We start from the raw sequence: 13,387 nt of genomic DNA, 5'->3' as shown, positions 1-13,387 counted from the left end.
CACCTTTTATTACCGGGACTCAGCACCCGGTGTCCTGCACCACCGGGAGCCAGCAGCACCGGCATCCAGCACCCTGCATCAGCGGCACCCAGCACCCTGCATCCTGCACCACCCAGCACCATCAGCACTCAGCACCCTGCACCACTAACACCCCAGAACCATCAGCACCAGTACCAGCAATAGCCCAGCACCCTGCACCCTGCAGCATCAACAGCTCAGCACCATCAGCACCCAGCACTCTGCACCACCAGCACCCCAGAACCACCAGCACCCAGCACCAGAGATAGCCCAGAACCCTGCACCATCAACATCCCAGCACCCAGCACCACCAGCACCCAGCACCCAACACCATCTGCACCCAGAACCCCAGCACCACCAGCACCCAGCACCCAAAACCATCAGCACCCAGCACCCAGCACCCTGCACCACCAGCACCCCAGCAACCAGCACCCTGCATCACTGGCACCCAGCACCAGCAATACCCAAGAACCCTTCACCCTGCACCACCAACATCCCAGCACCCAGCACCATCACCACCCCAGCACCCAGCACCACAGCACCCATTACCACCAGCAGCAGTACCCCTCACCACAAGCCCCCAGCACCCCTGACACTCCAGAACCACCAGCCCAACACCACCAACACCCCAGCACCACCAGCACCCAGAACCCTACACCCCCCCCTCTGCACCCTGCACCCAGCACCACCAGCACCCCGCACCATCAACATCCCAGCACCCAGCAACACCAACATCAGCACCCAGCACCCTGCACCACCAACACCCAGCACCACCAGGACCCCAGCACCCTCCACCACCACCACCCAGCACCCAGCACCCCAACACCCCTTCACTCAGCACCCCCCAGCACCCCAGTGCCCCCCTCACCACCCGCACTGCCGGCACCTATCCTGCACCTCCAGATGTCCCCTCCGGATACGGCCACAGCGGGACAAATCGAGCCTGGCCAAGGGGCAGAGGCAGAGCAGGAGACGTGAGATCCCACTGCCACCAGGCTCGAGGGATCTTTTTGAAAGCCATCTACGCAGCCTGCTGCGATGCCAGAGGTCTGGCTGGGCCCTGTAGCCCAGAGGCCCCCTGGTTTTCACCCAGCTGCACTCCGGGGGGCTGCAAGGGGGTATTTGGCTGCTCCCGTGCCCCAGGTACTTGGGATGGTGAGGCTCTGCTTGGCTTTGCCCTTTTGCCAAGGGCCGGGGCAGCATGCTGCCGGTGAGGCTCCGTTTCACCCAGGCTGGGCTTGAACCAGACCCGAAGGACGAGGCCTTCACCCCCTTCCCACATTTAGCCCGAACCCCAAAAGGCATTTATCCCCCACTGCAGGGGGAAAGGCCTTACCGAGGCGTTGTCAGCAGGCTCAGAAGCAATGAGCAGCCCCTCCCAGGCGAATTTCAGGGATAAGGTGAATCAATCGGCACCACAAACATTTTACTAAGGGGGTTGTGTGGCCAAGGAGAGCTCCAGACCGAGCCCACCCTGACATGGACCCCGTGGGACCCCCACGTGTGGCTCCTTGGCCATAAAATGCAAAACCGAGCACCCCAGAGCCCGTGACTACCAAGGGTGGGGAGCAGTTTCCATTATGCTGTAAGTCACTGGGCAGCTGCTTTTTTTCAGCTTTTTTTTTTTTTTTTTTTTTTTTTTAAGTTTTCAGACAGAAACCATTTTGTTTCCGGGGATGCTGCAGCCTGCTGAAGATCCCCATGCCCCGCAGTAGCTCTGCTTTCTGTAGTTACTCCAGTGCAGCTCCTCATGCCGGTGAAAAATTCAACGTCCCCCAGTTTTGGTGTGTCATTTCTGCCTGAAGATGTTTTTTAACAGATTTCAGCCCGGGGAATGTCCCTCTGCCGGTTTGGGGCTTCCCACCCAAAACACCTGCAGCACTCGGCTGTTAGCAGATTGCCTCCCGATAGCAGGCCTTGCGCTTCACTCCCTGCCAGAGAAACTCTGTAAAACCCACATTTTGTTTAAAACAGAGCTCACAGCACAGACAGGACCTGGGCGAGTCCGTCTCCACACCGGGAGAAACACGAGAAATGCTGCTGCTGGGCCTTGTCCCCTTTGGTGCCACCGCTGCTGGCCCTGTCTGAGATCCTGGGGCCTCTGTGAGCTCCTGGAGCCCCAGAGCTGCCCTCAGGGTGTTAAAGCCTGGGGTGTCAAAGCTTGCCTCAACATTTCTCCTTCCTGGCCAGGGATTCGGTCGCTGACCACTTGGAGCCCACAGGGATGCCGATGGGAGACTTCCCCGCAGTTCCATTGCTCATCTGGCAGGAGACTTGTTACTGAGCACGCAAAACACTTGATTTTGGCTCATCCTACACCAATGTCCTCTCCTTCCAAGACAGGGGCTCCACTGGCACCCTCCATCAGCTGCAGTGAATTCGGAGTTCCCAGGATCTCCGTGCCACCAACACCGCCTGAGTGTGCTGCCCTGGTGGTGTGCGTGACGTGGCCACCACCTTTTTTTCTCCCCTCCTAGGCAGCCTCCAGCTGGGTTTGCTTCCACAAGGGTAGGAAACGGCTTTACCAGCCTGGGAAATCCCAGGTTCAAAGGACAGACACGTGGTGAAAGGACCTTTCCTGAGCCCTGCTGGGCACCTGGCCTTTTGGGGATGCGGTGTGTGGGGGTCTGCAGTCCAGAGCCCCCAGCACTGCAGCTCCCTGCCTGGTCACACAGCAAAGCAAGGCACACGTGTGAAGGATAAAGGCAGCTGGGTCTGTGTCTATGATTTAAGGGAGAGGAATAACAGCCAGGCCAGAGCGAGCCCCTGGCTTTGCCCCTGCTGGTGCAGGAGCCCTGGGACAGGGTTTGGCAATAACGCAGGCAATAGCCCGCGTGGCCCCCAGGAACAATGAGACTCGGGGAATAAATACAGGGAGGATGGGGAGATACCCAGATAGCACGTGGTAACAGCCTGATAAGTGCCTTGAACAGATAGATCTGGTAGAATTGAGATTGGAAGGCAGGAAAACTGCGTGACTGATTCTAATCTGCATCAGAGAGCTCAGCTGGCAAAACTCCCAGCACCGACAGGAGATGCGAGAGGGGCTGGCAGCATCCCCCCACCTCCCAGCCCCTGCTGCACGCCTGCCCTGGTGGCTCTCCTCCTGAAATCCTTCTGCAAGTGTGAGGAAAGGTGCAGAGAAAAAGTAGAGAGGGAAGGTGCAGAGGAAATGTGCTGTGTGGGAGCGCAGGGAGAGCCCCTGCCATGGAGCAGCTCGCAGGCTGCTCGAGCTCCCCTGCTGGACACAGCATGGGGATGAAAGACTTGAAAGGAGGATGCTGTGGGCCACTCGGGTAAAGCCTGGATCAGCCGAGCTCAAAACTTCCACTGCAGCTCCATGGGGGCAGCAGCGTGATGTTAAAGGGTTCCCCAATTAACTGAGAAGGCAAAATCCTGAGCTGGGATTTTGAGCTTTGCTCTCCCTGAGACTCCTGGGGGCTTTGCGGGCTCTCCAAGAGCCTGGCAGGGGGTGGGAGCCCTGCAGAGTGGGGTACCCCCACAGCAACCATTCCTGCTGTGGGGCCAGCACCAGGGTTGTTCCCAGGGCTGTGGGGAGGCTGTGTTAGCAGGGGAACTCTCACGGTCACTCTTCCATTCCCTCTGAGACATTGCACCAAAAGGATTTGCTCCCCACAGCGGGCAGATTCTTCGCCGTAGCTTTGTTGCGCTATAGCAGGTGCCCTGGGAAATGCTCCACCTGGGAAGTTTGTACATGAGAACAACTGGTAAGGACCACCGAGTTTGCTACTTACACACGGTGAGATTAGGCAGAAAAAGCCAGTTTCTGGTCACTCCCCATTCCTGGACAATGCTGCTTCACTCGCTCACTTACTGCTTTTATACAGCAAAAAGTCCTCAGAAGGGTGCGTGAAGCTCACCAGCTGAAAACCAGTATGGAATAGGTTTAAAATATTTTATGGAATATTTCCATTCCCATGCTTGGTGCTAAAAGGTTTCACTGAATTCATCAGTGAAAAAATAAAAATAAAATAAAAACAAAACCTGTGTATTATTTTGCTCTGATTCCAGCAACAACAACAACAAAAGAACAAAACCAAACCCCCTGTATTATTTTGCTCTGATTCCAGCAAAACAATAACAAAAAAAATGAGAACACAAAGCCCCAACCCTCATTCAACAAAAGGCTGGGTGGCCATGGGGAATGGGTTGCTGGCAGGACTGCAGCACGCTCGGGGGTCTCCTCTGCGTTAAGGCTGGAGGGAAGGCGATGGCTGAGGGCAGAGAGGAAGCAAGCGGCGACCGCCAGAGCGCCTTTGGCACCGAATTGTCGAGGTGGGTCTTTAGGAGGACAGCTTTTCCGTACCGAGGTGTGTCTGATTTGTCAGGGTGGATCTTTAGCCAGAAAAGCATCGCGGGGTGTTTGGAGCAAGCCCGGCCCCGCACGGGGCAGCCTCTGCCCGTGGGCACAGCCCGGAGAGGCTCCGGTTCTTTCCCTGTAGCGGTGCCAGCCCCAAGAAGAGCAGGACGCAGCTTTTTGGGTGGCTACAAGGCAAACCAGAGCCTTCAGATCCTCCGCACAACTTGCTCTTCTGGTTGAGGAGAAAGCAATTTAAAAAGGCAAAGCTTCTTTCCACGGGTGGGATCCGCCTTGTGCCAGCAGCAGGCACCCTGAGCACCCCCTGCAGCCCCTGGGCAACCCCCTCCCGAAGTTTTTATTGTCCCCGGGGTCGCGATGCCGTGATCCCGGTGGGTTTTCTCAGCTGTGCTTCTCCGGGGAGGCTTCCCCACGCCGTGCTGCGTGGCTGGGCAGAGGAGGAGAGGGCTGAGTGGAGGCAGCCCCGAGGCTGGTGCCGGGGAGGTCGGAGCGAGGCCGGGCAGCGGCGGAGCCTGGCGCTAGTGGCCTCCCTCCTCCGGCAGCTGGGAAGCGTACAGAGCTAGCGTGTGATGGAGGAACTGGTACTGCTCGCTCGTCTGGATCATCCCACCCCTGCAAGGGAAGGGCAGGAGCCGCTGACATCAACAAAACTCCTGGCACACGGATGTTCCTGCATCACCCACCCTGCCTGGGTGCACCCGAAACAGCCCCGGGGCTCCCCAAAGGGTGCCTGAACAGCTGCTGGGCTGTTCAAAATGCAGATCAGCAGCGTTTTGGGTGGTAATCCTACCGCTGCTTCTCTTTAAAGGCAGCAGATCAGCACGGTTCTGAGCTCAATGGTTGAGCTGGAAGGGGCATGCCAGCTGCCAGGTTTGGGGCTGCTCCCCCTCATGTCCTCAGGTCCCCAGAGCCACCGTAACCCTGGCAGCAGAACCAGCCCGTGGGCACTCTGCTGCTGCCACATCTCCATCTTTCAGAAATCCGGATTCCATCAAAATTCATCCTCCACACCTCTTTGTTTTCCCCGTCCCCACGCTCCTCCCTATCCCCCCTCCCAGGCTCAGCACCCAGCAGCACCCCGCGAGGGGCAGCGTGCCCCGAGCACCGACCTGTCGATGCGGAGGTGGCACACGATGCCCAGGATGTCCACCTCTCCCGTGTCCTTCAGCTGCTGGCACCCGATCCTGGTGGCGATGAAGCACCCCGTCCGGCCGATGCCTGCGCTGCAGGACGGACACGGCTGTGCTGAGCACCCACAGCACTGCTCTGCCCAAGCTGGATGTAACCCCTGGCTGGTGTGCTGCCCTGATTTACTCCTAGAGGGATTTGGGGTGCCAGTTCCAGCTGTAGGACCAGCTTTCTTAGCCAGGCACTGCCAGATTCAGGCTGGCACCGTTGCAAGGGGGTCTCGTCGTGGTGCCCAGCCTGTGCCTCGGTCCCTGCATGGTGCAGGGACTGTGGAAAATGCTCAGAGGCCACCTCCTCCAGGGGGGCTGCCGTGGGTTTTGTGGCTAGGTCCTGGCCCTGCAAAACTCCCCTGCTCCCTGCGCGGTGTCCACAGAGCTGGGAACAAACCGGGTCTCTTCATGGCACCGTGCCAGTGCTGCCATCCCAGTGCCAGGGCAGGAGGAAGTTTGAACACATCTCCTGGGGCAATGCCAGGGATTTCTGCACCCCAACGGGACCGGCTCGTGGGTGAGGGTGACCCCAAGGCAGGGACACACTGGGGTGAGGGGGACGCGTTACCTGCAGTGCACAACGATGGGCCCCGGGCTGGCCGCAGCCTGCAGCGTCTCCTCCACCTTGGACACCAAGTGCAGCAGGGGCTTGGCTGACTCGGGCGTCTGCTGGTCCGGCCAGGAAGGGAAGAGGATGTGTTTGACCTGGCGGCGTTCACCTTGCAGCTTTTCCAGCACAGAAGGAAGAGAAATAAGGATGTGGGAGCACAGGCTCACCGTGCAGGGTCAGAGGGAGGTGCGGAGCTGTGCTCAAGCAGGGCTGCTCAAGCCTGTGCCCACCTCACCTCTCAGCCTCTGGGAGCGACCCTGGGGTCAGGGACACTTTAGGGTGTCCAAATGCCCTGCTGGGGAGAGCAAGCCATGCCCCAGGACCCCTCCTCCATCCCAAATGTGGCATGGCCCCAGCAGGGAGCAGCAGCAGCACGTCCCTGTGCCGTCCCCACAGCCCCCATGAAGCCAGCCCAGCGTGGCCACGGAGCACCGATGGGCTTTAAGGCACGGTGCAAAGAGCAACGGGGCTGATAGAGAAACTAGAGATCCTGGGGGTGTGGGGACATTGCCAGGGTCCCCCGCTGGCCCCAGGACAGGGCTCGGACCCACCTGGATGGAGAGGTCCCGGACCAGGTACTCCGCGCACTCGCTCACCCCCTGCACGCGGATGGTGAAGGGGCCGTAGGTGCCCTCCTTCTCAGGCCAGTAGTGGAAGCATTTCTGCAGGGATACGGCAGGGTTGGGGGCTGCAGAGGTGCTCGGGGCACCCACTGGGTGTCTAAGCTGCCCTTTGCTCGGTGCTTTTGGGAAGGGGCATCACCTGGGGAGGTGTGGGGGCACAGGAAAGGTGGAGGTGGACGGATAGGACAGATCCCTCTCCCCCTGCTCCCTTCCTTGTGCCATTCCCTATGGCTTTCAGACCATGGCAATCCCCATCCACGCACGTCCTGCCACCATAAAGGATGCCATCCCCACCTGGAGCCCCATCTGAGAGCTCCCAGGGGTTGCCCTGATTCTCTCCATCCTATTATCCAGCTGGCAAAGCGTGCTCAGAGAAAGAGAGGCCACCAGAGCGGGAGAGGCTTTGCTGCATGGGGCCAAGGTGGCATCCCAGGGGATCTCCTCCTCCAAGGAGGTACCCTCTGGGAGCAAAGCAGGGAATCAGGCGGGTGCTCAGAGCCTCCTTTGGTCTCCCACCGCCCTGTGGCTGTTTTTATCCCCCCACCCCACTCTTTGCCCCAGGCCGGGGTGCTGTGCCAAGGCCAGGGGAGGGGCGGCGGTACCTCTTTGCGCTCCTCGAGCTTGGTTATCATGACGATGAGGGGCGCCTCCTCCTGCCACACCATCTCCCAGAAGTCGGTCACGGTGTTCGGCATGGGTCCCTGGGTGGCGATGTACTCCCGGGGGCGCCCCGCGTAGCCCTGCCGAGCACAGGGGCCGTCAGGGACGGGGGGCCCTGGGGTGCGAGGGGGTCCGCGTCCCGACCCTGCCAGTGGTGCTGGAATTCCTCTACAGGCCAGAGGCTGAGCTACGCTGGGTATTTCCTCCTAAACCTGCCCTTGAAATCCTTTCATGGACCCAACCAGGAGCTGCCGGGCATCCTCTCCATCCTCCAAGCCTGGCAGCAAGCCTCGTGCCCCTGCGCTCCTTCCAAGCGTCCCTGGGTTTTGGGGTGACAGCACCCAGTGTGACGGACGCTTGGCGAGGCAGAGCTCGCTCAGTGAGATGCATGTGAAGGTGTTTTGCCTGGGATGGGGTGCTCCCAGATGGGCCCCACTGGAGCTGCCTCCCCCCAAGGCTCTGGGGGCACCTCGAGGGGAGGCTGGCAAAGGCTTCTGCCCTGCCCCTGCTCCAGGCACCCCCAACAGTGTGAAATAGCCAAAGAAAGTAGAAAAGCTCGGAGGTGTTTTGAGTCCTGGAGGCTCTCCAGGTCCATCGTGTGCCCCCAAACCACCTCCAGAGGGTCTGCTGGTCCTGCCAGAGGGCAGGTTTGTGGGCTGCCTTCCCGAGTCCCCCCCTTCCCGTGCCATTCTCACCACGCACACACCCTCCTCTGCCTCCCAGCACCTCGCCTGACCACAGGGAGAAGGATGCTGATGTGAGAACTGCTCAGAAGGAAGCCGAGGAGCCAGGCAAAGCCGGCACCTGCCCGACATGATCCAGTTTTGGGGTGAGAGCGAGGTGCTGGGGAGGTCGCACCCCGGTCCCCAGCTGGGCGTTGGAGACCAGGCAGGCAGGGCACTCACCGTGATGTAGTTGGCATTTATGTAGCTGTCTTCCTCCTGGTTCCCTGCCCTCCTGAGGCAGACCCGGCTCTCGGGATCTGGAAGACGAGGCAGGAATTCCCCCCAGACGGTGAGCTCCCTCCCGCTGACACCACCTCAGCCCTTACACCCCCAGCGATGCGCTCTCGGGATGTGTAAGGCCCCACGGCATCAGGGAGCAGCCCAGGCTGGGCTGTCTTGTGCTGCACACCCCAAAGCATCCCCAAAAACCGTCCCCCAGCACGGCACAGACCCCTGCAGCACAGCCAAGGTGGGCACAAGCACAGCAGGGCCACCGGGGCCACCCGGGAGTGCAGCCACGAGCCCCCTGCTCAGGGCACCTGGGTGGATGTGGGGCACGGGGGAGCACGTACTGGGGAGGATGGTTTTGTATCTGTCCTTGGAGGCATGTCCAGGGATCTCCAGCTCCTCCGGACTGACGAAGTTGGGTGGGATTTTCTGCAGGGAGGGAGAACAATTTTGAGGAAAACCCTCTTGATGCTGCTTGCGTCCCCTCGGCGTGGCGGGGCTGGCCCCACAGGCAACGGGACGCTGACCAGGGACCTGTTGGCACCACCAGAGACCCCAGCTGCTGGGATGAGCCCCGTCCTCACCCCAGCTGTGGTGGGACACCTCACAGACAGGGAGAAGAGCTTGGCACCGTGTCCCCCCCCCCACGTCCTCCCACATCCCCTGCCCCTGGTGCTGCCGGGCTCGGAGCCTTCATCTCCCATGGGAAAGCTCCCAAACCCCACCAGTCCCCAAAGCGCGAGCATCCCCATGCGAGGAGGTTGAGGGGCTGGGGATATCTCACCGAAAACTCCTCCTGGAGCTGGGCCAGGCTCTGGGCACGCTGCTGCAGCTCCTCCTTGCTCAGCACGCGGCTGGACGTCCGCAGGAACTGCAGCGTGATGTCCCGCGGCGTGCAGACGGGCTGGATGGGCTCCACGCTGCCCAGCGAGCTCATGTCCAGCATCAGCGACACGTTGGAGCCCCTCCTGAGAGGCAAAGGGTCCCCGGCTGACCCTCCCCGGCACAGGCAATGGGGGTTTTGGGGAGCCCCAGTGCGGGGTTGGGGTTTTGGGCATTTTTAGCACATCCCGCCCGGCCGTGCTCACCTCTCCTGGAGCCTCACGTGCTTCTTAGCGGACGGGCTGGGTTTCTCCGTCCTCTCCATGTCCCCCCTGGCTGCCCGCGGGGTCAGGCTGCCCTTATGAGCTCCGGAGCACACCGAGCAGGTCTGTACCATGCTGCGGCAGCCACGGAGCCCTCGGCCCGAAGCACGGCGGGTGGCGGCGGGCGGCCCTCAGCTGCCGAAGGGTCAAGGAGCCATCAGAGGAGAAGCGGCTGGAGAGCACAAGGCGGGTGAGAGGGATGCAGCGAGGCTGCCAAACCCCTCGGAGGGGTGTCCAGAATGGGGCTGTGCCCGAGCAAGGGATGGGGTTTGGGTGCTCAGCTGCCCTGGAACCGTGGGTCCCGCTGCCAGCACCCCTGGGGACAGGCGGGTGGCGTGGGGACAGCTCCTGGCACGGTCACTGCGGGCTCTGCAGGTGCCCACTGATGAGCCCGGGCATGGCACAAGCTTGCACCGAGAGGAGGACGCCCACACTCTGTGCTGCACAGCATGGGCTGGTTCTGGGGGAGCCCAGGTCACCCTCCACGTCCCCAAGGAGCTCGCACCTCCCCAGAACATCTGTTTTGCCCTGGGGACACAGCGAGGAGGCAGGAGGGCTGGGGACCACGGTGAGATGGGGAAGGGCTGGGGGCTTCCAGGCTGCCCTCGGGGGGTAGAAGCCCCCAGGGGATGTCGAGCAGCAGGAGGCAGGGTGAGGGTGCTCGGAGACGCAGGGTGCAGGGCCAGGCTCCCTGCGCAGCCTCACTGCTCTGCTGAGGGAGGGAATGGCCCCGGGACAGCCTCCTCCATCCCGCAGGGCTCAGCTGCTGTCAAGAGGAAACTGTTTTATCCGGGTGGTTGAGCAAGAGGCTTTGGGGTGGCCTGGCTGGAGGAGGGTGCCGGGGCTCCACCAGCACCAGCCCCGGGCAGGGAGGTTTTGGGTGATGTTGGGTCACGGCCGGGCAGCAACGGGCAGAGGTCCTCCTGCCATCCCCGGCTTCCCCCGCGAGGGGAGATGTCCCCAACGGGACGGGGGATGCTGCAGGGTCAGAGCAGTGGGCACAGAGCTGGGTCTCAAATACCCCAGCAGCTCACAAGGGTCATTGCGCAGAGCCAGACCCCAGGGTCCCAGCGGGTGTACAAAGTCAGGGAGGACCCCAGCGTGGCCACAGCCGTGAATTTTGGGAATGTGGCCGGGGCAGGAGCTGTTCCCCGGGACTCCTCGCTGCCCAGCAGCATTCCTGGCCTGGAGGGATGAGCGTTCACATGGTGGCAGTGCCACCACCGCCACATGCACCGTCCCCGTGCCCCGTGCTGTGGGGGTGCTCCCCGTTCGGGCAGGGCAGGAGCTCCCCAGGAACCAAGGCACCACAAGCTGATCCCAGCAGATCCTGCATTTTCCCCCGGTGCTGGGAGCAGCAGGCTGCGACCCCAACACCTCCCCTTGCACGCCAGCCACGAAACACCAGGGAGATGCCTCAGCAAGCCCCTGGCACGCAGCAGGACCTTGGGAAGAGCCTCGGCTCCCTGCACCTGCACGGAGAGCATCCCCACCTCCCCGCCAGCATCCCAACCCTGCCCCGGGCACCTGCTCTGCCTGCGGGCGAGCACATGCCCAGGGCACGTAGTCACCAGGGCCTGGAGCTGCCCGTGGGGGTCCCCTCTCCGAAGGGTGGCACGGGACCATCGGCACTGTGCCCACGGGCCGGGGGCTGCCTACCTGCTGCCCCGAGGCATGGGCTCCGTCCGGGCCGGCACAGGGCCGCGGGTGCCGCGCGTGTCGGTCTAACACCAGGGTTTGAAAGTGTTCAGGAAGCTGCTTATCAAAGGAGCTGCTGCCTCTGCCGCTTCCTCTCCCTCCTTCTCCCCCACCCTGCCTGCCGCCCACACACATACCGGCCACATCGCCGCAGCTCGGCTCCGCCGGGCTGCCTGCAGCCCCAGCCCCGCTCCCCACCGGCGAACCCCCGTCGTGTGCCCGTGGGTGCAGTCTTTCCCCCCAGAAAAAATCCTGGGGTGCACCCAAGGGTGTCTCCTCCAAGGCCCGTGGGGCGCGCGGTGCCCTCTGCGCCCGGCCACGGCCTGGGCCAGCTGCGGGGACACGGAGAGATGGGTGGGAGCCTGGCCATGGGGACGGGGATGCTGGCAGTGTTTTGAGCGTGGCTTCCCGTGGCATAGTGGCACTGCCACGTGCCACCTCGTGGGGACCGAGGACGGGTCCCCTACCCATGCCACACTGCCTGCATCCCCTCACCCGCTGCCCTTCCCAGCAAGGGCGCAGCACCTCGCACCCGCCGTGCCCAGCCGTGGGGTGACGTGGCCAGGACCCACCCGGGGGTGCCACCCTCACCCCCCTACAGCTGGGACCACCCCAGCGGGGGGCAAGGAACGGGGGCAGGCAGGTCCCGGGAGGGTCGGGCTCAGGTAGGACAGCTCTGCCTGCCCTCGGGCCGCTGCACATCCTTCCTGCGATGCCCTCAGGCGCTCGCTGCCTCCCGCCGCAGCCCTGCCACTCTTCCTGTTTGTCGTGGCCCAGGCCGCGCGCACAGGCGCTGCTCGGCCCGTTTCCTTCCTCTTCTGCCCCCACCCCGCTGCAGCGGCCCCCGCTGCTCCCCACCAATTGCTCCGGGCACGGTGGCCCAAATGCCTTCGTTGCTTGCCTGGCCAGCAGCACAGCCTGCCCTGCAGACAGGGCCACCAAGGGTCTTGTGAGCAGGACCCAGGAGCCCAGCAGGCCGGGGCTGGACCCTGCGTCAGGCCCGAGGAGTCGCTCCCTGCCCCGTGTGGGATGCAGGAACCTGGATGGAGGGGTTCAGAGATGGCCCCACCGTGGCCAAACAAGCTCCAGCACTGCCTTTCCATCCCACCCTCTGTCTTTCGACTAAGAAGCTTTCCTAAGATGACCCACAGCTCAGTATGAACAGGAGGCTGCACAAGCACACCTTCAGTAGGGACCAGAGGAAACAGAGTTCTTCCCTAACCTATCAGGCAGAGGATTCCTTCCTAGGAAGGCTGTCAGGACTGTATCTGCCCCCTGAGTGTGGTTAACATCCCTGCCATCGAGGTGCCTTCGAGCTCAAGGGGTCCCTGGGGAGGCAGCCAAGAGGCAAACCTCTGGGGCTGCCCCTCCTGCCTTTCCCTGGCCCCCAAATCCCCCCCGGATTTTAAACCTTCTTCCCAAAAGGGGACGGGAGCCTTTCACCAAAATGCGTCCTTATCCAAAAACAAGTGGTGTGGAAAGAATCTGCTGTGGAGGCCAAGAGCTCCCCGCGTGCTGTCAGTTTTAGCGATCCCTCCTTGCCCCAGGAAATCTAGTTTTGAGGTTCCCAGCACCTGGGTTCGGGCAGCGCTTGACCCCACACGCCGTATGGGAATACAGCCACGAAGATTTGGCTCCCTGACTGCTGCCAATGATGGGCAGGAGGATCTGTGGCCCCGTGTGATAAAAGGTCGTAATTTTAAAGGATTTCGAAATGGAGATCCCAAGGCACGTCCTGTGCCTCCAGGTGGTGCAGGGATGTGCCAAGTCCCAGAAACCCAGGGGCAGAAAAATGTGCACCTCCCAGCCCCTTGCACGGAGCAGCTGGTGGTGCACGAAGGGACCCCACAGCCCGGGGGGTGTCCAGCCACGTTCTCCCCTCTGCTGGAGCACTGGCAGGCTGAGACAGGACAAGTGGGGGGACACAGAGCACGGGTGTCTGTGGCCCTGTGGAGACCCAGAGCAGAAAATAAAAGATGCTGGTGGAAAATGAGGCAGGAGCAGTGCTGGAAGTGCAAGTGAAGGGCTGCACGTCTCCTTTTAGCTGTGCTCGTCCCACCTTGCACCCCCAGCTACGCACAGGGCATGCGGGTATGGAGCATGGGACGGCCACCGGGACCCTCAAAAGGGGGTTTCTGGGGGCTGGTGTCGAGGGACGAGGGA

At 62.0% G+C, this 13,387-nt stretch overlaps 1 protein-coding gene across 1 annotated transcript; it reads right to left on the bottom strand.

Annotated features, from left to right (window-relative positions):
* Window positions 1-4,011: 4,011 nt before the first annotated feature.
* PTPN7 (protein tyrosine phosphatase non-receptor type 7) lies at window positions 4,012-11,322 on the bottom strand. Its single transcript, XM_084498248.1, has 10 exons — window positions 11,186-11,322; window positions 9,470-9,698; window positions 9,166-9,349; window positions 8,726-8,810; window positions 8,334-8,410; window positions 7,371-7,508; window positions 6,697-6,807; window positions 6,104-6,261; window positions 5,467-5,580; window positions 4,012-4,969 (listed from the first exon to the last, which is right to left on the bottom strand). The coding sequence occupies exons 2-10, from the start codon at window positions 9,598-9,600 to the stop codon at window positions 4,876-4,878; spliced, it is 1,092 nt and encodes a 363-aa protein (XP_084354374.1). The 5' UTR covers window positions 9,601-9,698; window positions 11,186-11,322; the 3' UTR covers window positions 4,012-4,875.
* Between the last annotated feature and the right edge of the window lie 2,065 nt (window positions 11,323-13,387).

This window comes from Aythya ferina (assembly GCF_964211825.1).
Source record: "Aythya ferina genome assembly, chromosome: 25".
Classification (NCBI taxonomy): Eukaryota; Metazoa; Chordata; class Aves; order Anseriformes; family Anatidae; genus Aythya; species Aythya ferina.
Note: the sequence above shows the minus strand (reverse complement) of the source record. Positions and strands in the feature narration are given on the sequence as shown.